The sequence below is a fragment of the Pleurodeles waltl genome, chromosome 4_2 (genome assembly GCF_031143425.1).
Source record: "Pleurodeles waltl isolate 20211129_DDA chromosome 4_2, aPleWal1.hap1.20221129, whole genome shotgun sequence".
Classification (NCBI taxonomy): Eukaryota; Metazoa; Chordata; class Amphibia; order Caudata; family Salamandridae; genus Pleurodeles; species Pleurodeles waltl.
The window spans coordinates 35,121,805-35,149,276 of NC_090443.1; the positions used below are offsets into that span (position 1 = coordinate 35,121,805).

General features: G+C 45.0%; 1 protein-coding gene across 3 annotated transcripts in view; it reads left to right on the plus strand.

Annotated features, from left to right (window-relative positions):
• Positions 1-838: 838 nt before the first annotated feature.
• Positions 839-27,472, plus strand: part of NCKAP5L (NCK associated protein 5 like) — a 120,369-nt gene continuing 93,735 nt past the window's right edge. For 2 of the 3 annotated variants that reach the window (XM_069230510.1, XM_069230512.1), the window contains exons 1-2: positions 839-925; positions 15,163-15,276. In XM_069230510.1, coding sequence (XP_069086611.1) covers positions 15,166-15,276 — 111 coding nt within the window. In that variant the 5' untranslated portion in view covers positions 839-925; positions 15,163-15,165. Of the gene's footprint in view, positions 926-2,693; positions 2,762-15,162; positions 15,277-27,472 lie in introns of all 3 variants that reach the window. The other variant, XM_069230511.1, reaches the window with a different exon arrangement.

The following is a 27,472-nucleotide window of genomic DNA, read 5'->3' on the forward strand; positions in this document are numbered from 1 at the left end:
ATGATAAATACTTTTTCCTCAGTTCTTTAGGCCTGGTGGTATCCCTCATGGATGTAGCTCGGTCCTCTCATATGAGAACTCCTTGATGTGTGGTGCTACAACAGCTGTTTTGTTTGAGTTTAGCGACCATTAACAGGCGATAATAATGGCAAATGATTGACACTCATTTTTTCAATCCCAGGAGATTGGAAAAGAGGCATTAGGTATCAACCCCGAGATTTGCCGATCACCCCTCAAATTAGACCATCAAGCTCAATGTTCTGAGACCTGTAGATGTATGCAACATCAAACAAGCATTAGTTCCAATATCCCCATGAGCAGCCTGAAAAAAATACCTTTGATCAACAGTCAGACAGGAAAGTCTTTCGGAAGATGAAATTGAAAATATTTCATGAGCTCATTATTTCACGTAAGGATTTGTTTTTTTTTAGGAATTGGCAAAAAGGGTTGTTATCTTGAAATAGTTTTGCAGAAACTGATTCTAAAGTGCTTTGGAATGAAATCTACGGAAAGTACTTGTAGTTTGTCTCGCTCATTCCCCTTTTTGAAGCCCTCGGTCCCTCTACGTCCGCAAGTTCAGGTTTAGACCTTACCACTCAGACCCCGGTTTTTAATTTAAACCCAGGCAAACGCCTGTTTGTACTCAGTCAGCCGCATTTCACTTCCTATGTAGAATACCTGCAGAGCCTGATTTTCTTCCGGGTGAGTAGGAGGCGGGATTTCCTGTAGTCCAACAAGGGAGAGCGTGTAGTGGTTTATGTGAACGCGTGGGCGGGGCTTCGATCGTAGTGGGCGGAGCTCTGTGAATAGGATGTCGCCGGAGGGCGGGGCTGAGAGACCCTCTGTCACAGGGGGCGTGACTATCGCTCCCGGCCGGAGTAGAGAGCGGCCTGGAGAGCCTGCCGGATGCTGACCTGGAGGCGCGGTGAGGGGCACCGAGGGAAATCTCCCGTAGGGGGTTGTAACGGGGTGGCATGAGGCAACATATTAGCTTATGCGAATAACCGTGCAGATCTGGGGTGGGAGGACGGTGGTGGTGGCGGTGAGGAGGGGTGTTACATGCATGGGGGCTGTGCCCAGTGGTGGTGGGGGGGCGTCTGTGGGTTACGGTGTCTGCACAACGGTGTATTAAGAGAACGGGCAATGGGGCCTTTGAGTGGGGTGTACAGTGCTGTTCATGCTTCCTTGCCACCCCCGAGTCTAGTCTGTGGGGTGTTTAGTGTCGGGTTTTGTTTCCTTCGCAGACTTGACCTCACTTCCTGTTCGGGGGGTGGGGGTTCCAACACAAATGCTTGTCCTGTCCAACATATCTGTAGGTTGTAGGTTTTTTTTCCTGCACACACAACGCCCTGTTCAATATGTCTGATGTTTATGCGTTTTTTTCCTGTACACAGTACGCGGTTCCAGACGCCTGAGGGTTTCGGTGGACTTATTCCTCTACCCCCTACTGTGTTCTGTGTGTCTGGGGGAAGTGAGGGGATAGCCCTACAAACGATGCCATTTCCGGATGTCTGCAAGTTGCAGAGTAATTTTCTGCAGAGACAACACCCTGTTCTATGTCTGAGGTTGTGTATTTTACACAACAGGCATAGGGTCCTACTACAGACGTGCGGGGTCTTTCATTCGCACATTGTGTTATGTTCCAGATGCTTGGAAGCTGCGGTAGTCCCTTTGAGCACACACAGTGCGTTGTCATAAATGAAGATAATGGGGGCTTGTCCTGCAGATATATGACCATGCTACAGATAAAGGGACATTTTCTCCACATCATGCCCTGTTCCCTATACTCGGGGCTTGTTCAGCAGACCGTGCCCCGTAGGCAGCGCCTTGTCCCTCCCATTTGTTTGGCTCCCTGCTCCACGTGTGTAGATTAAACTTTTGCTGCACCTATACATAGTACCTTTTTCTACGAGTGATATTTTTGGGACACAAGGCATTTCCCACCTTGTCTACATGCGTCGTGTTTTTGTTTTTTGTGGGTGTGGGCCGTTTATAGACTTTGCTGTGCCACACGAATTAAAAGGAGAGTTTTTGTCTTGCAGGTGCAGTGTCCTGTCTCAGGTACGGACGGGGACATTTTCTTTGATAAGTAACCTCTTCGGTATGTCAGAAGGCTAGACAATAGCTTTTCCTGTCACCTGTTTTTAAGTGCACCGGGTTAACGTTTACATCTCATGCAGTGCTCAGTGGACGTTTTTTGATTACGGAAGGGTGTATAATTAAGGTGCACAAAATGTACAATTAGCAGTTTTTTACGCGGTCTTTGCATTCTGTTGATTATGATATGTTTTCTCGGTCTTTTGCGTGTTTTTTGAGAAGTGGAAACCTGTGTTTTTTGGCCTTTCATTGGTTTCTGGTATTCACTCAAGGAGAATGCAGTTTTGCCACTTCCGTTCTTCTCAGGAAGCCCTTATTTTCCACACGGGATATGGCCGTTAAGTGTATACAAATATGTATATCCTTTCCTAGAGGATCAAAGAGTCTCTATATATTTATGTGGTGGTGTTTATAAAGTGCGAACCTACCAGGCAAGCAGCGAACCGCTAAACGACGCCAGTGCTAACACAGTTGTCAAATTCTGGGCTCCCTCTTATTATCTGCTACAGTCTATTTCCTTTTTGGGGCCCCTCTACCTGTACTGAGTAACCATTTGTCATGGTTAGTCTGTCTCATACAAGTGTTCTTCTTTCTAGAGCCCGTGCTTGGGTCGTTGGAGGCACCCTTTCCCGTGTGCGGTTTCCCGTGTTGTGCACTATTCTAGGTAACTGTACTTTGCTTAATGTGCCCTTAGTATGGAATCACATCGCCTCATAGTGTGATGTTGACAGTGGTGCTGGCTGAGATACGTGGATCAGTATTCATAAGCATCAGTTGTGTTTAATTGAGACTTGGTACCCAGATCAATCAATCACCTCCTTTGATACTATCCTCTACTAGGATAGAACATCATTTTTAAAAAGAGAGAATCCTAAAAGAGGCAGGTTCTCGTTAGTATTGATTTCTATTTCTTGAAGCATGTGCAAATGCCAGACCTTAATATTGTATCTTTCAAATATGTAGTTGCATGCTCCAATTTCACACCATTTGGCACCAGGGAGTCCCTTTTTAACAACACCACATCGACCTGTTACTCTGCTACCTCTCCCTTTATCTTTCTCCTCCTTCAAACCAGTATCTAAATAGGAAGTAACTCATCTGGTCAAGAAATTCGAAGCTTCTGGGCCTCGGTGGTTATGCAACTGCAATCGTATTTCAAGCTGCCCATACCTAGATAAAAGTATGGAAAAATACATTACCAGACAAGCGCTGGAATTAGCAGAGCAGAACCGCATCCAGAATGACTGGCATTTGGGCTCCAGAGAAGGTTTTATCACCATTGGCAAAGGCTAGTAAGTGACTGGGATTCTCATCTCAAAGTTGCCTTCTCCATAGTCGACCACAGCTTCCTTTTGTACAGCCTCGAGGAATGTGTAGGGTTATTGTGGTCAACCCTTGAATGGACTCAATCGTTTCTTCACAAGAGCCGGCAACGGTTAGGGGGTTTTCTTTAATCACACTAGGTAAAACTCTTGTGAGGATTCCTCATTTCCCTGCTGCTGTTGTTGTTTTGAAACAAAACCAAAGAGTGTGAGATTGAAGTGCAGCCCATGCGCATACGAGCACATGCATTTCTATTTCTATTGCCACAGGATGTGAGTGACTGGGCATTGCAAGGGAACAGTGCCTTTCAGCCCATGCTGGTGAAAGTATTGATTCACAAGGTGCTTTTTGAGTCTCTTTAGATGAAACCGAGTAGAATCAAAATAACCCCGAGCTCTGGTGAATTGCAGTGAAGGAATTCAAGTAGGAAAAACGATCTACAGCCATGTAATGCACAGGACTAGTTCAGCACTGTGATCAGGTGTTGCCAAACGGTAGTGATCTAGCTGAGCTGTAGTCAGTAAGAGGCTGTGAGACTTTGGTTGGGTGAATTGAGGGAGATTTTTGGTCGTACTTCATTCAGTTTAAGGCCCTGCACGATTAGTCACGCAAGTCATTTAGTTTCTAGCAAGGGGATCGTATTCAGAGACTCTGTGCCCAATAAGCTGAATCTTCATCTGCTGAGTTTCCACCTAACAAAGAAAAGCAAAATGTGTCTCATCATAAATTGTATAATCCAAACCCCGCCTGTCTTCATTTTTAAAGGTGTGCAAGGGGATTTTCCCGAAGACTTGCACACGTGAGTCAATGTAAAACCAGGACACACCGAAGTAGTCCAAACCGTCAGTCCTTGAGAAAGTCCTTTGGAGGAAACACGTGTCGGCTGTTCTCGGATGTATCACAGTTTCAGCAAGAAATAAAACCTCAATCAACTATCACATTGTGCCTCTTGGATCTTACACTTATTTCTACATTTGGAGTGACTGAACTACTTCGGTGTGTCCTGGTTTTACATTGACTTTGTTTAGGTCTGATCGATTTTTCAATCAGACCTTTTTTTCACACCTGTGGTGGTGAGTGACATACCAGGTTGGCACCCTTGGCACTCGTCTGCACATTTCTTTCTAATACTGTATACATGCAATAAATCAGATGTGTGAACCCTAAGAGCATTAACCACCTACCTATTGCCTGTATTTGACATGACATGTGATACATGTGTTTTAGAGAACGGAAGGAGCCTGCATGCGCACATACTTCCCCTTTGCATGTGTTTTTTTTCCCCTTAAATGCAGGACTTCTCGTGCTCACGCTGTGCCTTGTCCAGTTTGTTGCATTGTGGGATGGAAGTGGGTTAATACCTACATGCCTTATCCAATATGCGTTTTTATTGGGTGTTGGTTTTCCCAACACATACACACAATCACATGGTACACATTGCCAGCAGTTGTCAGATTTGTATGCATTGTCTAAGTAGACCCACATAATTAATAAAATAACAAACATATTTTCTCACCTTTATTACATAAAATGTTAAGTACTGCAAGTGAGTTGAAGAATTCCAGTGAGGCTTGAGCACACACCCTATAATAAATGAAGCCAAAACTGACGTGCACTAGTGTTTTTCAATTCACCAGAGTAATCAAATGTATTTTAAACCATATATCGAAAGTCAAAAGTTTTGTGTGGGATCACTTGGTAAAAGCGCATTAAAAAAAAAAAAGCCAGGAAGCCATGTTTGGTTAGTTTTCTCTTGTAATAAATCCCATGCATGAAATAAAAAATGTATGGTAAGAAAATGAGCTATAATGTGCCATTGACTTTAGAGGGTGTTCAAGAGAAGTTCTCAGGATAGATGTTCCTGCTTTTCTCTTATTTTTTCGCTACTTGTCCATGGGGCAGGTTGCTTCATAAATCTACTTGTCCTATTAAAAAAAATCCACTTGTCTCTATGGTGCCACATAGTGTGACGACAAATAATGGTAGCAATGTCATTATATAAGAGCTCTGATAGCCTCTCTGAATATGCAAAGGCTCATACTATGTAAGATTTGAATACTACCAATTCCCTTATTTTGCCACCTTTCAGCAGACCTACATACTGGGGCTGGAGGTAGTGGAAAGCAATAGTTTCAGGGTTGGAATGCCCTTTTGAGTCTTGTCAAACCTAACTTGCATGTTTTAGGGTTTTTCACCAGCTCTTCTCTAATCCTTTCCCATACTGAGAAAGGTTGGAAAGTTACTCCTGACAAGGGCAGAAATAACACTTCTTCCAGGATTGGGGGAAAAAGTTGCTGAAGGGAAAGTGAACTTGTAAACGTGGAATAGATTTTTGTGTGAGTAAATCTACACATCTGTATTTGCTTTTGTTAAAATGCAGTTCATAAATAATTTCTAGGAGTGCAATCTTCTTGCACTCTTGTGGATTCATGAGAGGCATAAATCTGCACTAATGCAAGGACATGTAGTATGGGTGCACTTTTGTGATTTTTCTTTACGAAATTGGCACCTTATTAGGTCTGGTGTTAACCAAGAGATTTATTTTTTGTTAAAATTCTCTTTCGGGCTACACTGTGAGTGAAAGCATTCTGCTCTTTCACAAGAAGCATATCAGCACATAAAGTAATTTTGTTCAGTACTAGGATCTACTGTGGAAATGTGTGCTTTATGAGACCAAAACATATTTTTGGTTTTTGCCAATGTTTGTTATGATTGTTAAGGTCCAGCAGCTCTCACAACAAAAAAGTTTTACTAAAACCGGGTCAAATCAAGACACGCGTTGACAAAACAAAAGGCTGACCACCAGTGTTGACCTATTGATTTTCAGTGCTCGTTTATTTTCATGCTTCCCATCATCTTGTTGAAAGTGGTTGCACTGATTTTCCATTATGAATAAATACCAGCATGCATCAACACATTTTACTAAATGATGCTTCAAAAAATAGTACCTAAAATTTCACAGTAATTTGGCAAAACGCTTTTCCCCAGTTACAATTTTTTAGAACATTTTTACTTGGAAAGCAACAAATCATTGGTCTTGATTTCAAGCTTCTCAAAATATTTGCATCTAAACAGAGAGCATTCTGGGAGCATTACACTTAGCGTCATATTGTTAAACTCTGCAAATGTGTGTACACATTTTTATACTGAACCACTGTCAGTAGTGCAGTCCCAGCTTACCTTATTTTCTTAGAGCGCATGCCCTAATAATAAAGGCTTTGCATTAATGAACAATAAATACAAGTTTGAACAGCACTAATATATGGACACAAATATTACCTCGGCTGCAGACAGTTTCCTTCCTTGTAAACTGGCAGCCAAAGGGTTTGTGCTGCAGGGAGTTGGGCCTACTTGTCCCAAGGGCAAAATAAACATAAACACTTGTTGTCCTTGACCCCAAACAATATGTCCTGGGTAGTGGGCTATAGGAATTCCACACCACTGTGACCCTATGACATCTGTAACACTCTGAGCTAGCCCTGACTTAATATAAAAAAACTGTCCATGCGTTTTTTTTTGTTTTTTTTTTTAAATCCCCTGCATGCAGAGTTAAATGTGAAGCTGCAGGTCTCAAAATGTAATGCCCTGTGAACATGAGACACAGTGCCACTTGTCAATAATGGACATATTTAGCATTTCAAGTATTGCAGTTCTGTTCAGTAAACCTTTTTAAAAAGCACTCTAAAACGCATGATTGCCAATATGCATTGGGCAGAGATTTCACCCTGGTATTGTCCATTAAATGATCCTTTTAGCAGAATTGATGGGATGAGGTCTTGGGGATAATTTGACACGCATGGCAGAAGTTACTGATTACATATTACAGAGAGCCTCACAGCCTCTGGGTGTTCTTTCACAGCATCTCATCAATGAGTGATGTTTGTCTATATTATTCAAAGAAAGGCTGCGATATCCTCTTTCCCCCAACTTTGCACCTGCCCCAAACACCCCCCCTCCCAGCACAACCAGTTGCAGTCCTACTGTTTGAAGACCACTGCATTAGAAGATGCATTTTCCATAGTATATGCTGTTTGTTTCAGACCTCCCAGCTATTTCGAAGTTCATGTTTTATGCAGAATCTAATTTTGATGAGATGCTTAGGTATATTTTGCTGCCATTTCAGCGGTTTCTGTCGGCACATCTTATCTTCTCAGTTTTATTAGCAAAGGCATGCTTTTCTTTTTCGTTTTCATTTGTTTTTTTATTTATAGTTTATTATGTTTCAGATTTAAGCATAGACAAGTTATGCATTTATCAAAGCAGCACTCGGCTCTAGTCAGCCTTCCCAAGAAATCCATGACCGTATCAATTCATATGTTCTACCCCAGTGATATGATTCATAACTCATTCCTTGCCATACCCGTGAAAGACTTGCTTTTCTTTGTAGAGTCGGCGGAAATAAATATCTCAAATGCCTTTGTATGTGTCGGTTCGGATTAAGGGGCCTTGTCGTTCTCTTCTCCCACTCCACACTATTTGTCAAATCTGTTGTCTGGGTTTATAGTTCTAGGTGTGTCTGTCAGTCTCGGTTTTCAGCCGTTAGTCAAGTGGCTGGCGAAATGTTCGATGTTTTTAGGGGCCTGGGATTTTTTCCTGTAGTGCAATGTGATGTCCAATAGGATGTTGAGGTCTGAGTGCACATTGTACCCTGTCACATGTTTAGTTCCTGTTTCATGTTTATTTTTTGTCATCGTGGCTTTCCTGTCAATTGGGGCAATCCTTTGCATCAGTGCTCCAAGCGTGGGGTTGGGAGTGCTTTGCATTGTCTGTTTTCAGAAATTGTGCCCTTATTTGCTGAACATCATGATGCAAAGCAAATTTATGCTATCAAATGTGATAAACAGATGGTGTATTTTAAAGGTAGTACTAATGCTTGAGGGAAAGGGAAGGTTATAGTGGCCACATGTCCGTTGTGCTGCAAGTTTATTTTTATTTTTTTATCTTGCGTCGTTTCCCATTTCTTCACTCTCATGGCACTAGGTTCTGGGCGAATTCATGTGTGTTATTATGGGCTGACCAGAGTGAGGGTTTCCTTCAAAGATCCAGTATTCAACATTGGACTGCCCTGAAAAGGTGTGTCTAGTGTCATTTGTCAGGTGCCTTCTTTTCCTGTGGCGCTGTTATAAAAGTGTGTTAAAGATTTTGTGATGCTCTAGTCTAAACCGTGTAAGAGAAGTCAGTTCATGTATAACACCCTCACCAGACCTGTGTCCTGCATGTGCCAAGGTGAGACAGGAAACAGTTGGAAGGCAACTACTCTACCAGAGTGAGACTGATCACTCTACTGTCCCCACACCTCCGACGAGTCCAAACGTCGATGGTAGATTTCCCTGCAATATTGTTTCTAAATATGAAGACATTTCTTCTGAAGATAAGAGAGGAACGACACGTTGGAAACTGAATTACCATTGTAATCAAAATAAATAAACACATTTTTTCACTTAATCACAATCCTTCAATTTGTGTAACAGCATCAATACCTTCTAGCCTAACCATAATACATTTGGATTCAGTGCACTATATCCACCTTTTGTCTCTTTGTCTGTGGTCTCTATTTGTATATCCAATGGAAACCCTAGGATGTAAAGGGACCAAACGTATAAAATGGTTACACAAAACAGTGGCCCCTAAAGTAATACGTACGTTAATTACTTAATTAATACACGCTTAATGTTGATTATTTAGAACAGTATTGTTAAAAATATATTTATCATAATCGTCAATTAATCAAGGCTCTTGTTTAATATTAAATACCCCTGACAATGAGACGTGGCATGCCCAGAATAAAAATAGCTAGGGCACAGACATGAAGGAGCAAATTGTGCTCGATGGGGGAAGGGTTCAAACGTAAAATTCAGGTGGAATTCCAGAGCTAAAAAGGCAGGTTTTTGTGATGATTAATATCTTGATCCAAAATGTTGCCAGGTTAAAATACGCAAGGGTTACACATTCCAGAGATAAAAAGGCAGGAGTGCGAGGTTACCTGCTTAACAAAATACAAGTAGTTTTCTACTGAGCTTGTATCACAATTGTGATTTCAAACAAGCAATGTCAAAGCCAATATCGCTGGTCTTGGCAAGCACGCAATTTTATTTTTCCCAGACATGCAACATATAAATAAAAATTGCAAATATGAGTGTGGCAGCATCTCGGGCACTCCATCCCCCACACTGAAATGCACTAATTTTCAAGTTGTTGTGCACACATGGTCGTTTTCCACATTTATGTCTGTGATTCCAGTAACTGCTCTCTCCTTTCACTGTTTGCCATTGATTTTTAGTGAGGTGGAATCCTTCCTTTTTAACCTTAAATTATTACTTTAATTTTCTGTTCTGTCCTAGAAGCAGCTTCTCTCTTATATAGCAAAATAAATAAATAACTGAAAAAAAATCTATAGCTGCATAGAGGGGCTTTAAGTTGGCCTTCTTCGTCCATTGGTCTGTTTAACTGTCATTCACATGTTGTTTCCTCTCTCCATATCGTGCATCATGTGGCAGAGAGGGTCTGCCTTATTTAATTGTTGGCTCTCTTGCACTGTGAGAGTTAGCATTTTTAATACTGACTTATGTAAATCCATCTAAACAGAAGTGCCCTTCAGTGCCATAGCTGGTGGGCGAACACTTAACTTTGCCAGTGTTTCATTCTTTTCTTTCTTTATCCTTTTTTCTTTAGTCATAATTTTGTATTTAAACGGTCTTCAGGTTACAAAAATTCAAAGCCAATATTAGTGTTTTGTGCCAACAAAGATAATAGTTTCCTGCATTTTCCACTAAAACGAAAATTGTTTTTATATCTGTTCTAAGTATACCTGCCAGCTTAGAAGCTCCCTAACTGTTCTGTTGAATTTATACTCAGTAGTTAATATATTTTTGCATTTTTTTAGTGCAAGTAGCTAGCCATCATATGTAGGATGCATGTTTTACTTTTGTTCTTTTTCTTGTTTTGGCCTATGAATCAATAAATAACCATTGCACCTTTTGCTAAGTGCAGGCCTATTGGTTTTGCCAAGCTTGCTTTTAGTGGCAAATAAAATGTTGGTGCTAAAGTTCGCCAAAAGTGTAGCAAAGTGCAATCAACGTTTGTAAAAGGCTTATTTTTAGGCATGGCTTAATCTTACAGCTGCCTGTAGACCTATTATTACCAATCCTGTAAAATATGCAGAGTCGCTTTTGGCTCCTTCAAAAGATCATTTCTACCTTACCTCATGCTCTCAAGTATCATTCCACTTCCTATGGAGTGCTTGCAATACAATGCAGCAATGCAGGCGAGACTATACATCTCTATACTGAATTGTCACACATTAAATTCTTTATTACGTGAATGCATTCTAGACACCAATTGCTTATTTTGCACTACAACCTTTCAAAAAACTAAACGTTTAAATGCAAGCCAGCCCTATTGGTTTTACCAGAGCTTGTTCTGTATTAGCACAGCAGTTATTTTGCTTCCTTTGGTCATTCATCAATGATGTTTTTTTACGTGTGCTGTACTTGGAGATGAGTGGAGGGGGAATTAGTAATTTTTTGAATAGCAATCATCATCGAGTTGTGTTTGTAACTCTTTTGTTTACTTAATGGGATGTACTGTCGCTGAACTAGTATTCAATGGAACCAAGGCCGTCCTAGTTTCTTTTTGCATTATCTGTTTTTAGTTGCGTCAGGTATGTCCCCTATTAGTAACTTATTTCTAATGCTCTGAAATCCTTTGCCTCTGTGTCATTCTATCCGATTTTTCCTGCTTTGAGTCCTGTGACCACTCATGCTTTACTGTCCTCTTGTTTCCCATGACCCAGTGAGTGGTACTCGGAGGGAGAGGGGAGAGAATCTCAGTTTCCAAGGTATCCTGGTAACCGGCTCCCTACCCCTCTGCAGTTGAGTGTCTGTATCCCATGGCTGCAGTGTATGAGATGGACATGTGTGCTGAGAACCTGATTGGTATATATGAAGTACCCAGTGATCATATGGCTGTCTGTAATAACTGCGAGATATCTGCCATGTGCCGTGAACATGGAGGAAGCCTCTGCAGTCCCAGCCAGGTGAGTGGAGTGTTTAGCTTATTGTTGATGTCTCTAGGCTGGCGGCAGTCTATTCTCTTTCACGCCGCGGGCCTGTTTTTGCAGACCTCTGCCGTGGAGGACTGCTGAGACAGATGAGCCTTGCTGCTCAGGGCTGAGGTGAGAAGCGACTTAAAAGACTTGGTTGTGGGAGGGCAGGGATGTCTGGATTGGACAGAGAGGCCCTCGTCAGGGTGTTGAAAGAGGCCCCAGAACTCTGCTTCCTGGACAGCTTGGCGTAAGCTGTCAACCCTCCAATGTAGGCACACTAATATCAGAGATTCCCCCGTGACTGTTGTCAGTGCTTTTGGCAGCGCACTAGGAGTGCGATCGAGGGCTCTAGCTGCAGAGCTCTGTCCGTTTCAGTATGGAGTTTATGAAAAAATGATGCCAGCACCAAGAGTTCCAAGGCTACAAAAGCATGCATTCATGCGGGCACACGTGCTGCACTTGAGGTCAAGCCCTCTCCCTCTGTAGGGACGGTTACCAAACCCTGGGTCCTTTGTACTTAAGCCATGGTCCGTGAGGTACTTGAAGAGCTGAGAGCAGCGCCGCCCTTGGGGCATCTGTTAAATGTGCTTGTGTTCACAAGCCCCCAGGCGTGCATCCAATTTCTTGTGACCATTGGATTGCTGCGCTCTGACTGTCTCTGCCTTCAGCCTCCCCTTGCCCCTCTTCCCGGCAGGAAGCAGGTCAGCACTGAGAATGAGCTCTCAGAATAGGAGTTAACAGTGTGAGCACCCTATCCCTTTGTGTAGAATCAGTGCTCCCATTCCCTGTTCTTACTGAGGCCTCCTCTGTGAACTTGTTACTCTTTACTGAAAATGCAAGGACTTAAATGGTTTCATACATGGGCGAATGAAGTATTCTTGAGCCATGGCAGCCTCCTAACTCAGTCTGTCAGGGGTTGTCACATTGAAAGATAAGTAGTGAGGATTGAAGAAGTCATTGTTCGAGGTGTTACCTCAAAGCCTCTAGCGCAGGTGGAAACGGTGGAACCGACCAAGAGCACGTACATAGGTCTGCATATTGGAAATGAGTAGGAAACTAGGAAAGGTAAGCAAAGCCCAATGTTAAACCTGCAAGAAGAAAGGTGTGAATGGAGCCCCAGTAGTAGAATTGAATCATTTTTAGTGCTTTGCTGCCACAGCAGTGTCACTCTCCGTTAGGAGCTTTAATACCCTCGGCATGCAGAAAGCACAGATTCGTTTGAACCGGACTGGCTTCAGCACTGTGAATGAGTGCCCAGTGCACATAATGAATGCACATCACACAGCAGCCATACATTTTCAAAGCAAGAAAACGGACAGAGCGGGATTGCAGCAGCTGGACTGGTGCAGACTGGCACACCGGGAGCTGTCCTTAGTGCAATGACACCACTTCGAGAGCTGTCCCTACTGCATCGGCAGGATACGGGGATTGATCCTTACTGCAGTGACCCCACACTGGGTCCTCTCCTCACACTGCATCAACAGCATTCCAGGAGCAGCCTTTACTGCAGTGACACCACCCTGTCATTACAATGCAGCAACACCACACCCAATTGCTGTCTTTACTCTGGTGACTCCACACTGAGGCCTGCACTTGCATTGCATTGAATGCACACATGAAGCAGCCATCACTGCTTTGACACTACACTGGGTGCAGTTTTTACTGCAGTGGCATCACAATGGAAGTGTTGCATGTTGCAGTGACCTCGCACCAGAAAGTCGCCGACTACAGTAGCACCCAGTTAGGAGCTTTCTGCTCTGCATTGAAGTCATCTGGAGGCACTGTCCTGTCTGTGATGACAACATAACAGGTGAGTTACACTGCAGTGATGCGCACCACTTCTAAGCATTAGTCCAGTGACATCACACCAGAAGTGCTATTCCTGCAGTGACGTAGCACCGGGAGCTTTCTTCGCTACAGTGACAACACATCAGGAGCTTCCTTACCTACAGTGAAATCACATGAAGCTGGGGTTGCCAACCCTGAGGTGAAATTGCACTGCACTAAGTGCAGTGACATGGCACTCACATTTTTTTTTTTACTGCAGAAACATCACATGGGGAAGCTGCCACCTCTGCTGTGACATCGCAGTGGGGAGCCACCGCCCCCCACACTGATATTCCACTGGAAGCTGCTCTTTTTGCTATGCCATTGCACTGGGAGATAACAGTTGCATTGCATTGAGAATTGTCTTAATTGCATCAGCAATATGTATGTAGAACTGGAGTCCCCCATAGCTCTATGAGGACAATGGTATCTTTTATACCTGCAACAGTGTCCAAAAGGTATAATTCAAAAGCTTCGTTTTACCAATCATGCAATACTTGAGAACTGTATTGCCCAGTACTTAACAAATGTATTATCTTTGGCATTTATGGGTTCACCCAGATAAAGTTACGTTTGTTTAGTTAATTACATCTGCGTCACACTTCGTGCTACCTTTTCTCAAGGGATAACACATTCGAATTGAAGGTGACCTCAGTAACACCTGATTGGGAACTGCCTTCATTATAGCGGCACCGAGCCAGGTTTTTCTCACAAAGCTGTGACGCCACATATGGAGTTACCTGCCGTGACAGTGATAGCATGCCAGTAGTCGCCCACTTCATCTAATTCCATTGCCATGAAGGCACCTCTCATGCACATCACTTTTCCAAGATGTCTCACGCCACCTGTAGATCTGGTTTGTATGTCATCCATCAGGCCATTTGTGTCTCAGTGCTTTTCACCCACGCAGTTGTGTCGCAGATCATTTTTCAGCATAGCACAATAATGTTCGTGTTTTTTTTAAGTAAGGGATTAGAGTTTTGCTCCTATTTGGCTTGTGGAAGTGGTAATTGTCAGTGTTTGGGTGGACGTCAGCTTTTGATCACTGGGTGATGATGTTGAATCGGGAATAGAGATAGACTGTTTCATGTATGGAGGTCACTGACTTTTATTTGGGGGGGGTTGGTGCTTGCTGGATGGTGGGTTAGTGCTTATATGGGGGGTTGATAGCTATTCGAAAGCGGTTAGTGCTTTTGGAATGAATTGACTCAGTGTTCTGTTGGCCCTGAGGGATCATGGCATAAAAGCTAGGAGGATAGTTATCAATGTTTGTATTTGGGATTGAGGCGAAGCTCGTTGAATATGGGTTATTATTTGGAGCAGCATGGATTGTTGTAGTTGGTGGGGTGCTGGTGTGGGATGAATGGATCCTTGTGTGAATTTAGAAGTAACAGTTGATTTAGGGGGTTCATGGTTGTTGCCTGGGTTCTGTGGGAGTTGGGGAGAGACTGTTGGTTGTGTAGAGTCTGCACCTTTTGTATGGGTGTTGTGGAACTTGGTGCTTTAGGTTGAGCAGTGAGTGCTGGTTGTATAGGGAGGATTCACCTGTTGCATGGGTAATGCATTGTTTGGTTCTGATTGGGGGAACAGTCCGCACTGGTTGGATGTGAGTTTGAAATATTGTGAATGGGTGTTACAGTGCTTGGTGCCAGTTGGATGAGCTGTGAGAGATAGTTGTATTGAGGGCCTGCTTCTGTTTTATTTGTGTTGCAGGCCTTGGTGCCAGTTTGATGAGTGCTGGGTGCATTGTGGTTCGGCACCATATATACAGGTGTTGTGGACCTTGGTGATGTTCGTGTGAGCATTTGGCACTGGTCGGATAGTATGATGGATATTCCTGTGCCTTAATATTCCTATGTTCCTTTCTTCAGGCGATGGCGTCGGAGGCTGTGGATGTGCAGCAGCTCGTCGCCGATATGGTGCCTGGAGATGTTCTCGATCTAGGAGTGAGCCGAGAGTTGCTGGGTCGGCTTCGGGAACTGGAGGTATGTGTTTCAGGGAGTTCAAGGGACCTTTTTGTTTAAACTCCCTCACTTTGGAAGCACAGCATTAGTACCTTCATATGGTGGGGGTGGTGGGTACATTTGCGGTTTTGGGATAAAGAGTCCAAACAGACTTTGACTTGGGGCATTCTGTAGATGCAGCCTGATGTTCATAGCATAGTCTGAGGGATGTGTGGGAGGAGAAATGCAGAAGTCAACATATCTCTCCAGTGGGATCAACTTAACCTGTACTGGTTTTAGCAGCTGTGAAAATCAATTATTTATAATCAGGGTCCTTTGCACCTTCCATTGAGTCTGCAATCTTTTCATTGTAAAAGAGACTGAAATTAAAAAGTACATTCTTAATACCTAGTCTCTGTGTGGCCATTAGTAGTGCTTATTTTGCAATATAAGAGTGCATGGGTCTGAAGAATTTTACAATTCACATTTCAAATTGCAGACACAAAGTAAACTAGTTCATAAACGTTTTAGAGAGTAAGAATGATTCAAGGATTTGATGGCAACAGGTCAGTTATTTATGCACAACCACTTTTAAAATTCTGTAACCAAACATTCCCAGCGGTTTATTTTTTATTAAGGTTGAGAGGATTTACACAGCGTCTGGACAAGCTCACTGTATAAAACTACACTTATAAAACTACACTCTTATGAAATTCTTCAAACGCACACGGGGTCTCCTTGTCCAGGGCTTTAAAATGGGGTCACAGAAACAAAGTCCGATGCAGAGCCTTGGAATACAATGCACAACAGTTCACTTTTCGACTCAGTAAGTGCTTACTGTTATTATTATGTGCAGCATGGCAGATATGCTTATTCCACTAATGTGGTGGAAATGCAAGAAAGCATTAAGAATTTTGCAGACCCTCTACCCCCCCTCAACCACTTTCTTGCACCAGGCATTGTAGACTCTACCCACCTCCTCAGCAGAACCCTCTGTTGTTAAGTGTTCCTTGCCAGCTACGGTGATTCCTTTGAAATAGCTTGTCGGGTTACCTCTTATTCTTTCCAGAAGCTCCCTTCTGGGTAAGGAAGTGTTTGCCACACGGATTTTCTCTGCACCGCACACCATTTTGTACCGATTAGAAGATCACAGACCCTAAAATAATGGCAAAGGCAGGAAAGCGGAAGTGGAAGAAAGCCTGAGGTGTTGGAGCTGACCCATGTGAGTCAGTCACCATTTCCATCAGCTGCAGGCACAGCGAAGCGGGGGTGGTCATATATGTAAAACATTGACTTACACAACACATGCAGCCTTGGCATTGTCAGTTTCTCTTCCTCTAAGTTTATGTGCACACTAAACGGACCCACAGCATCCTATGTTATGTCAACAGAGATTTTTACAGCACAGTTTTGCCATTGAGGAGGCTTGGAGGGCAGGCCATGTTATCTTGGATATATCTAAGGATATGTAGAAAGGATCACTGATGGGGCAGGTTAAAGAGTACTGATACAATCCAGGCCACCGCTGTACTTTTGATTGCAAGTTCCTTTAGTCTGTATACAAGAATGGTTGTTCATTGTGTCAAAAACTAGTAAGAGGCTGAAAGGAAACAATATCTCTGCTGTTTGTGTCTCTTTTTAAAATTATGTAATCTAACATTGACTATTGTCATGGCTGTCTGCTCAGGATAGAAATGGGGTTGAGCAGTTTGCTTTGGAGGATTGTGCTAAATGATTGGAAATGTGGTGTATCAGAAGATAAGCTGGGTATGTTATTTTGATAATGGCTCTGAAGCTTGAGCTGATTTGGTCTAGTGTAGTGTTTTCAGTACTGTTGATGAGTTGAACAGAGTGTAGCATTGTTCTGAGAGCGTCAGCAAAGGAGACTTTTGAAAATTCCAGTGGGCACTGAGGAGGGAGATCCTGTCAGCTTTGTTGAATTCCAATGTCTAGTTGTTATTCCGATTGAGTTGGTCCCGTGTGATTGGTGAATTATGGGAGGGTAATAGGAACAGGGCTGGAAGGTGTCCCTACTCAATTACCCGTACTATAATCTTATAATTACAGCACAAAATACACTTTGAGGCTACAAACCACACCAGGACGTTACTCCTAAGCCAGAATGTTACACCAAAACGATTACAGTACGCTATCATGTACACATCATTCCCACTTGCATTCTTCACACATACACTCACACCCTGTCACACTCAATCACGCACACATGCTACTTAAACATTTACAGTATTATTCACTATTGAATGCTTAATTTGCTTACAATGACCTTACTATTAATACTACATTGACATATAACATATGTAAAATTGTTCACATTATAATATAGTGACCTGTAATCAATCAATCATCTAAACTTTTATTAGCAGAATAGTTGCTTATCCCACATCTGTACTGAGTATTCAACAGATATTTCAGAGATTGTTCATCGAATGTAAACAACTACGCTATCCTAGCATCTGATAAGCAAATAATGCATTCTTTACAATTTCTGATTGCTTTCTGTCTATCAGACATATGTGTGCTGCTGAAAAGAGCCTTTGACAAGTGCCACAACTACCAAAATAGGAAACTTTATCCAGGGCAAATAATAAACACTTATGTTTGTTTATTGCCAAAGAAAACACCTGCCTTTAAATAACTAAAAGTCAATTAATTGTCCTATGTATCTTTCTGGTAGGGCAACTCTCACTAGGTTTGCTCAGGACCTCTTTATATTGCTTTTCATTGTTGTAGCTATTGAAGATTGCTTGTAGTTCTAGAAGTGTTATCGGTTAGTTCTCTAATTACATGGCAGGAACTTATTTGAAGTCTTTTAGGAGACTTAAAAGCATGTTATGGGATGCTACCCAAAAATTGTAAATTAGCAGCATGATTACTGTACTACAATAGTATTTGCTGACTCGGGATAGGTCCAGTCTTATAAACTGGATGGTTATTCAAGAGTGCACCCTTGATTAGATGAAGGCTCATTCTTAAACTCGTGCAATACTGTGTGTCTCAGACAGGTCAGAAATTAAATCACCTTTGCATCGTAAACAGTTTTTTTTACATGATGGCAAGAACAGCCTCCATTTTTTATTTTATTTTTAATATAGCTGGCCAAACATCTTGTGCAGATCTTAGTAGTTTGTTTTGTAAAGGTCACTTCTGAGTCCTAACACAATGCATCATTGTAAGGAAATGCCTCGTTGGCATGGTTGCCCCCTGACTTTTTGCCTTTGCTGATGCTATGTTTACAATTGAAAGTGTGCTGAGGCCTGCTAACCAGGCCCCAGCACCAGTGTTCTTTCCCTAACCTGTACTTTTGTATCCACAATTGGCAGACCCTGGCATCCAGATAAGTCCCTTGTAACTGGTACTTCTAGTACCAAGGGCCCTGATGCCAAGGAAGGTCTCTAAGGGCTGCAGCATGTCTTATGCCACCCTGGAGACCTCTCACTCAGCACAGACACACTGCTTGCCAGCTTGTGTGTGCTAGTGAGGACAAAACGAGTAAGTCGACATGGCACTCCCCTCAGGGTGCCATGCCAGCCTCTCACTGCCTATGCAGTATAGGTAAGACACCCCTCTAGCAGGCCTTACAGCCCTAAGGCAGGGTGCACTATACCATAGGTGAGGGTACCAGTGCATGAGCATGGTACCCCTACAGTGTCTAAACAAAACCTTAGACATTGTAAGTGCAGGGTAGCCATAAGAGTATATGGTCTGGGAGTCTGTCAAACACGAACTCCACAGCACCATAATGGCTACACTGAAAACTGGGAAGTTTGGTATCAAACTTCTCAGCACAATAAATGCACACTGTAGGAAGTTGGCTCTGTATGTGTTATTTCAAAGTAAGGAATAGCATGCACAGAGTCCAAGGGTTCCCCTTAGAGGTAAGATAGTGGCAAAAAGAGATAATACTAATGCTCTATTTTGTGGTAGTGTGGTCGAGCAGTAGGCTTATCCAAGGAGTAGTGTTAAGCATTTGTTGTACATACACATAGACAATAAATGAGGTACACACACTCAGAGACAAATCCAGCCAATAGGTTTTTGTATAGAAAAATATCTTTTCTTAGTTTATTTTAAGAACCACAGGTTCAAATTCTACATGTAATATCTCATTCGAAAGGTATTGCAGGTAAGTACTTTAGGAACTTCAAATCATCAAAATTGCGTGTATACTTTTCAAGTTATTCACAAATAGCTGTTTTAAAAGTGGACACTTAGTGCAATTTTCACAGTTCCTAGGGGAGGTAAGTATTTGTTAGGTTAACCAGGTAAGTAAGACACTTACAGGGCTTAGTTCTTGGTCCAAGGTAGCCCACCGTTGGGGGTTCAGAGCAACCCCAAAGTCACCACACCAGCAGCTCAGGGCCGGTCAGGTGCAGAGTTCAAAGTGGTGCCCAAAACACATAGGCTAGAATGGAGAGAAGGGGGTGCCCCGGTTCCGGTCTGCTTGCAGGTAAGTACCCGCGTCTTCGGAGGGCAGACCAGGGGGGTTTTGTAGGGCACCGGGGGGGACACAAGTCCACACAGAAATTTCACCCTCAGCAGCGCGGGGGCGGCCGGGTGCAGTGTAGAAACAAGCGTCGGGTTTTCAATGTTAGTCTATGAGAGATCTCGTGATCTCTTCAGCGCTGCAGGCAGGCAAGGGGGGGATTCCTCGGGGAAACCTCCACTTGGGCAAGGGAGAGGGACTCCTGGGGGTCACTTCTCCAGTGAAAGTCCGGTCCTTCAGGTCCTGGGGGCTGCGGGTGCAGGGTCTCTCCCAGGCGTCGGGACTTTAGGTTCAAAGAGTCGCGGTCAGGGGAAGCCTCGGGATTCCCTCTGCAGGCGGCGCTGTGGGGGCTCAGGGGGGACAGGTTTTGGTACTCACAGTATCAGAGTAGTCCTGGGGTCCCTCCTGAGGTGTTGGATCGCCACCAGCCGAGTCGGGGTCGCCGGGTGCAGTGTTGCAAGTCTCACGCTTCTTGCGGGGAGCTTGCAGGGTTCTTTAAAGTTGCTGGAAACAAAGTTGCAGCTTTTCTTGGAGCAGGTCCGCTGTCCTCGGGAGTTTCTTGTCTTTTCGAAGCAGGGGCAGTCCTCAGAGGATGTCGAGGTCGCTGGTCCCTTTGGAAGGCGTCGCTGGAGCAGGGTCTTTGGAAGGCAGGAGACAGGCCGGTGAGTTTCTGGAGCCAAGGCAGTTGTCGTCTTCTGGTCTTCCGCTGCAGGGGTTTTCAGCTGGGCAGTCCTTCTTCTTGTAGTTGCAGGAATCTAATTTTCTAGGGTTCAGGGTAGCCCTTAAATACTAAATTTAAGGGCGTGTTTAGGTCTGGGGGGTTAGTAGCCAATGGCTACTAGCCCTGAGGGTGGGTACACCCTCTTTGTGCCTCCTCCCAAGGGGAGGGGGTCACAATCCTAACCCTATTGGGGGAATCCTCCATCTGCAAGATGGAGGATTTCTAAAAGTCAGAGTCACCTCAGCTCAGGACACCTTAGGGGCTGTCCTGACTGGCCAGTGACTCCTCCTTGTTTTTCTCATTATTTTCTCCGGCCTTGCCGCCAAAAGTGGGGCCTGGCCGGAGGGGGGCGGGCAACTCCACTAGCTGGAGTGTCCTGCTGGGTTGGCACAAAGGAGGTGAGCCTTTGAGGCTCACCGCCAGGTGTGACAATTCCTGCCTGGGGGAGGTGTTAGCATCTCCACCCAGTGCAGGCTTTGTTACTGGCCTCAGAGTGACAAAGGCACTCTCCCCATGGGGCCAGCAACATGTCTCGGTTTGTGGCAGGCTGCTAGAACTAGTCAGCCTACACAGATAGTCGGTTAAGTTTCAGGGGGCACCTCTAAGGTGCCCTCTGGGGTGTATTTTACAATAAAATGTACACTGGCATCAGTGTGCATTTATTGTGCTGAGAAGTTTGATACCAAACTTCCCAGTTTTCAGTGTAGCCATTATGGTGCTGTGGAGTTCGTGTTTGACAGACTCCCAGACCATATACTCTTATGGCTACCCTGCACTTACAATGTCTAAGGTTTTGTTTAGACACTGTAGGGGTACCATGCTCATGCACTGGTACCCTCACCTATGGTATAGTGCACCCTGCCTTAGGGCTGTAAGGCCTGCTAGAGGGGTGTCTTACCTATACTGCATAGGCAGTGAGAGGCTGGCATGGCACCCTGAGGGGAGTGCCATGTCGACTTACTCATTTTGTTCTCACTAGCACACACAGGCTTGTAAGCAGTGTGTCTGTGCTGAGTGAGGGGTCTCTAGGGTGGCATAAGACATGCTGCAGCCCTTAGAGACCTTCCTTGGCATCAGGGCCCTTGGTACTAGAAGTACCAGTTACAAGGGACTTATCTGAATGCCAGGGTGTGCCAATTGTGGATACAATGGTACATTTTAGGTGAAGGAACACTGGTGCTGGGGCCTGGTTAGCAGGGTCCCAGCACTCTTCTCAGTCAAGTCAGCATCAGTATCAGGCAAAAAGTGGGGGGTAACTGCAACAGGGAGCCATTTCTTTACACAAGCCCCCCCCCAGCCCACAGGCCAGGAGACTCAGCCCAAGCTGGGAGAGTCTTCCTAGTCTGTCAGGCGAGGAAGAGTAGGAGAAATAGGCTGGTTAGTTGCAGGGCCTACTCTGCCTTACATCCTTCTGTTCAGGTCATTCCCTTTGGGGAACTGACCTACTTCCACAGTGATAGGACCTAGTCTGAATTGCCTCTTGTCTGCCTCTTCAATGTCTCCACCCATTCTTTCTATCTTGGTCTTAGAGGTACCCACCTCTGCTAACCTTATCTTGGCCAGGGTTACCCCTAGCTTACCCAGAGAGGTTACCCAGAGCTGGAGTAACCCCACCATGACCAATAGGGTCAGGGGGCCTAGCTTGCTATTTGGCATGGGGTCAGACCACCATGCTAAGGATAGTGCAGCCATAAAGGCTAACACCCAGCAGAGGCCACTGACAGCTGTCAGTGCCCAGAACCACACCTTTAGCTCTTCACCTAAAAGGGAAGGGGCTAAGTTACAGGCCTCTTTGGGTTCAGGTTGCCTGTCTGCTGTATTAGAGTGGGGGGTTACCACATCTTGTAGTAAACACCCTTCTTCCACTCTTTCTTCTGTTAGCTGAGGAGCCACCCACTCAGGTTTAACAGTTGCCTGACTAGCCAGGACTTCTTGTGGGTCAGGTTGGACTTTATCAGGGCCATTTTTGGAGTTCTCCCCTACTGGAGCAGAATCTCCTTGGCTTGCTGTAACCTTGGCTAAAGGTTGTCCACCCTTCCTACTCTGTTTTCTTTTCTTCTTCTTCTGGGGCCTGCTTGCATGTACTGCAGAGGCAGGACTTCCAGAATCCTTGGGAGAGGACTGGCACTGGACCAGTTCCTCTCTTGGGCTCTGACTAACCTCTGGGTAGTCATTTCCAAGGAGACAATCAAGGGGGAGGTCTGTACTGACTACTACCCTTCTCCAGCTAAGAGTGCCACCCACTTCTATGGGTACTAAAGCCACAGGCCTCTTAGTGACCCTGTCTAGGCTAACTCTTACCCTGGCAGTCTCACCTGGGATGTACTGGTTTGAGAGCACCAGTCTGTCATGCACAATAGTGTGACTGGCACAAGTGTCTCTCAGGGCAGTGGTTGGGATTCCATTCACCAGTAGGTGGTGGAAGTGTCTACTTCCCTCTGGAATCTCCAACTCACCTGTTGGGCCCTGTTTCCAGTTGAAGGCTATGAAGACCTCCTCATCTGAGGAGTCATCTCCCATGGCTACACTGGTTACCCCTGGAATTTTGTTCTGGGGTTTGTTTTTGGGACAAGAAGTGTCCTTGGTGTGGTGCCCAGACTGTTTACAGTTGTGGCACCAGGCCTTAGTGGCATCCCAGTTCTTACCCTGGTACCCACCTTTGTTTTGGGTTGTGTCTTGGGGCCCACCCACCTGTTCTGGTTTTTGGGGGCCTACAGAGGACTCTTTTTCTTTGTTTCTAGTGTCACCCACTTTCTCCTGGGGAGTTTTTGTAACCCCTTTCTTTTGGTCACCCCCAGTGGAAGTTTTGGTTACCCTAGTCTTGACCCAGTGGTCTGCCTTCTTTCCCAATTCTTGGGGAGAAATTGGACCTAGGTCTACCAGATACTGATGCAACTTTTCATTGAAGCAGTTACTTAAAATGTGTTCTTTCATAAACAAATTATAAAGCCCAACATAGTCACACACTTCATTTCCAGTTAACCAACCATCCAGTGTTTTTACTGAGTAGTCTACAAAATCAACCCAGGTCTGGCTCGAGGATTTTTGAGCCCCCCTGAATCTAATCCTATACTCCTCAGTGGAGAATCCAAAGCCCTCAATCAGGGTACCCTTCATGAGGTCATAAGATTCTGCATCTTTTCCAGAGAGTGTGAGGAGTCTATCCCTACACTTTCCAGTGAACATTTCCCAAAGGAGAGCACCCCAGTGAGATCTGTTCACTTTTCTGGTTACACAAGCCCTCTCAAAAGCTGTGAACCATTTGGTGATGTCATCACCATCTTCATATTTTGTTACAATCCCTTTGGGGATTTTTAGGATGTCAGGAGAATCTCTGACCCTATTTAAGTTGCTGCCACCATCGATGGGACCTAGGCCCATCTCTTTTCTTTCCCTTTCTATGGCTAGGAGCTGCTTTTCCAAAGCCAATCTTTTGACCATCCTGGCTAACAGGGGGTCATCTTCACTGAGAGCATCCTCAGTGATTTCAGAAATGCTGGACCCTCCTGTGAGGGAAGCAACATTTCTGACTATCGTTTTTGGAGACAGGGCTTGAGAGGCCCTGGTCTCCCTATTTAGGACTGGAAGGGGGGAATTGCCCTCCAAGTCACTAATTTCTTCCTCTGTGAAGTCATCCTCAGAGGGGTTGGCTTTTTCAAACTCTGCCAACAGCTCCTGGAGCTGAATTTTGGTAGGTCTGGAGCCGATGGTTATTTTCTTTATATTACAGAGAGACCTTAGCTCCCTCATCTTAAGATGGAGGTAAGGTGTGGTGTCGAGTTCCACCACATTCATCTCTGTATCAGACATTATTTTGCTAAAAGTTGGAAGACTTTTTAAAGAATCTAAAACTGTTTCTAGAATCTAATTTCAAACCTTTAACAAACTTTTAAACTCTAAAAGACAATGCTAAACAGGGACTTAACACACAAGGCCCTAGCAGGACTTTTAAGAATTTAGAAAAATTTCAAATTGCAAAAATGAATTTCTAATGACAATTTTGGAATTTGTCGTGTGATCAGGTATTGGCTGAGTAGTCCAGCAAATGCAAAGTCTTGTACCCCACCGCTGATCCACCAATGTAGGAAGTTGGCTCTGTATGTGTTATTTCAAAGTAAGGAATAGCATGCACAGAGTCCAAGGGTTCCCCTTAGAGGTAAGATAGTGGCAAAAAGAGATAATACTAATGCTCTATTTTGTGGTAGTGTGGTCGAGCAGTAGGCTTATCCAAGGAGTAGTGTTAAGCATTTGTTGTACATACACATAGACAATAAATGAGGTACACACACTCAGAGACAAATCCAGCCAATAGGTTTTTGTATAGAAAAATATCTTTTCTTAGTTTATTTTAAGAACCACAGGTTCAAATTCTACATGTAATATCTCATTCGAAAGGTATTGCAGGTAAGTACTTTAGGAACTTCAAATCATCAAAATTGCGTGTATACTTTTCAAGTTATTCACAAATAGCTGTTTTAAAAGTGGACACTTAGTGCAATTTTCACAGTTCCTAGGGGAGGTAAGTATTTGTTAGGTTAACCAGGTAAGTAAGACACTTACAGGGCTTAGTTCTTGGTCCAAGGTAGCCCACCGTTGGGGGTTCAGAGCAACCCCAAAGTCACCACACCAGCAGCTCAGGGCCGGTCAGGTGCAGAGTTCAAAGTGGTGCCCAAAACACATAGGCTAGAATGGAGAGAAGGGGGTGCCCCGGTTCCGGTCTGCTTGCAGGTAAGTACCCGCGTCTTCGGAGGGCAGACCAGGGGGGTTTTGTAGGGCACCGGGGGGGACACAAGTCCACACAGAAATTTCACCCTCAGCAGCGCGGGGGCGGCCGGGTGCAGTGTAGAAACAAGCGTCGGGTTTTCAATGTTAGTCTATGAGAGATCTCGTGATCTCTTCAGCGCTGCAGGCAGGCAAGGGGGGGATTCCTCGGGGAAACCTCCACTTGGGCAAGGGAGAGGGACTCCTGGGGGTCACTTCTCCAGTGAAAGTCCGGTCCTTCAGGTCCTGGGGGCTGCGGGTGCAGGGTCTCTCCCAGGCGTCGGGACTTTAGGTTCAAAGAGTCGCGGTCAGGGGAAGCCTCGGGATTCCCTCTGCAGGCGGCGCTGTGGGGGCTCAGGGGGGACAGGTTTTGGTACTCACAGTATCAGAGTAGTCCTGGGGTCCCTCCTGAGGTGTTGGATCGCCACCAGCCGAGTCGGGGTCGCCGGGTGCAGTGTTGCAAGTCTCACGCTTCTTGCGGGGAGCTTGCAGGGTTCTTTAAAGTTGCTGGAAACAAAGTTGCAGCTTTTCTTGGAGCAGGTCCGCTGTCCTCGGGAGTTTCTTGTCTTTTCGAAGCAGGGGCAGTCCTCAGAGGATGTCGAGGTCGCTGGTCCCTTTGGAAGGCGTCGCTGGAGCAGGGTCTTTGGAAGGCAGGAGACAGGCCGGTGAGTTTCTGGAGCCAAGGCAGTTGTCGTCTTCTGGTCTTCCGCTGCAGGGGTTTTCAGCTGGGCAGTCCTTCTTCTTGTAGTTGCAGGAATCTAATTTTCTAGGGTTCAGGGTAGCCCTTAAATACTAAATTTAAGGGCGTGTTTAGGTCTGGGGGGTTAGTAGCCAATGGCTACTAGCCCTGAGGGTGGGTACACCCTCTTTGTGCCTCCTCCCAAGGGGAGGGGGTCACAATCCTAACCCTATTGGGGGAATCCTCCATCTGCAAGATGGAGGATTTCTAAAAGTCAGAGTCACCTCAGCTCAGGACACCTTAGGGGCTGTCCTGACTGGCCAGTGACTCCTCCTTGTTTTTCTCATTATTTTCTCCGGCCTTGCCGCCAAAAGTGGGGCCTGGCCGGAGGGGGCGGGCAACTCCACTAGCTGGAGTGTCCTGCTGGGTTGGCACAAAGGAGGTGAGCCTTTGAGGCTCACCGCCAGGTGTGACAATTCCTGCCTGGGGGAGGTGTTAGCATCTCCACCCAGTGCAGGCTTTGTTACTGGCCTCAGAGTGACAAAGGCACTCTCCCCATGGGGCCAGCAACATGTCTCGGTTTGTGGCAGGCTGCTAGAACTAGTCAGCCTACACAGATAGTCGGTTAAGTTTCAGGGGGCACCTCTAAGGTGCCCTCTGGGGTGTATTTTACAATAAAATGTACACTGGCATCAGTGTGCATTTATTGTGCTGAGAAGTTTGATACCAAACTTCCCAGTTTTCAGTGTAGCCATTATGGTGCTGTGGAGTTCGTGTTTGACAGACTCCCAGACCATATACTCTTATGGCTACCCTGCACTTACAATGTCTAAGGTTTTGTTTAGACACTGTAGGGGTACCATGCTCATGCACTGGTACCCTCACCTATGGTATAGTGCACCCTGCCTTAGGGCTGTAAGGCCTGCTAGAGGGGTGTCTTACCTATACTGCATAGGCAGTGAGAGGCTGGCATGGCACCCTGAGGGGAGTGCCATGTCGACTTACTCATTTTGTTCTCACTAGCACACACAGGCTTGTAAGCAGTGTGTCTGTGCTGAGTGAGGGGTCTCTAGGGTGGCATAAGACATGCTGCAGCCCTTAGAGACCTTCCTTGGCATCAGGGCCCTTGGTACTAGAAGTACCAGTTACAAGGGACTTATCTGAATGCCAGGGTGTGCCAATTGTGGATACAATGGTACATTTTAGGTGAAGGAACACTGGTGCTGGGGCCTGGTTAGCAGGGTCCCAGCACTCTTCTCAGTCAAGTCAGCATCAGTATCAGGCAAAAAGTGGGGGGTAACTGCAACAGGGAGCCATTTCTTTACACACACTGATGCCAGTGTACATTTTATTGCAAAATACACCCCAGAGGGCACCTTAGAGGTGCCCCCTGAAACTTAACCGACTGTCTGTGTAGGCTGACTAGTTCCAGCAGCCTGCCACACTAGAGACATGTTGCTGGCCCCATGGGGAGAGTGCCTTTGTCACTCTGAGGCCAGTAACAAAGCCTGCACTGGGTGGAGATGCTAACACCTCCCCCAGGCAGGAACTGTAACACCTGGCGGTGAGCCTC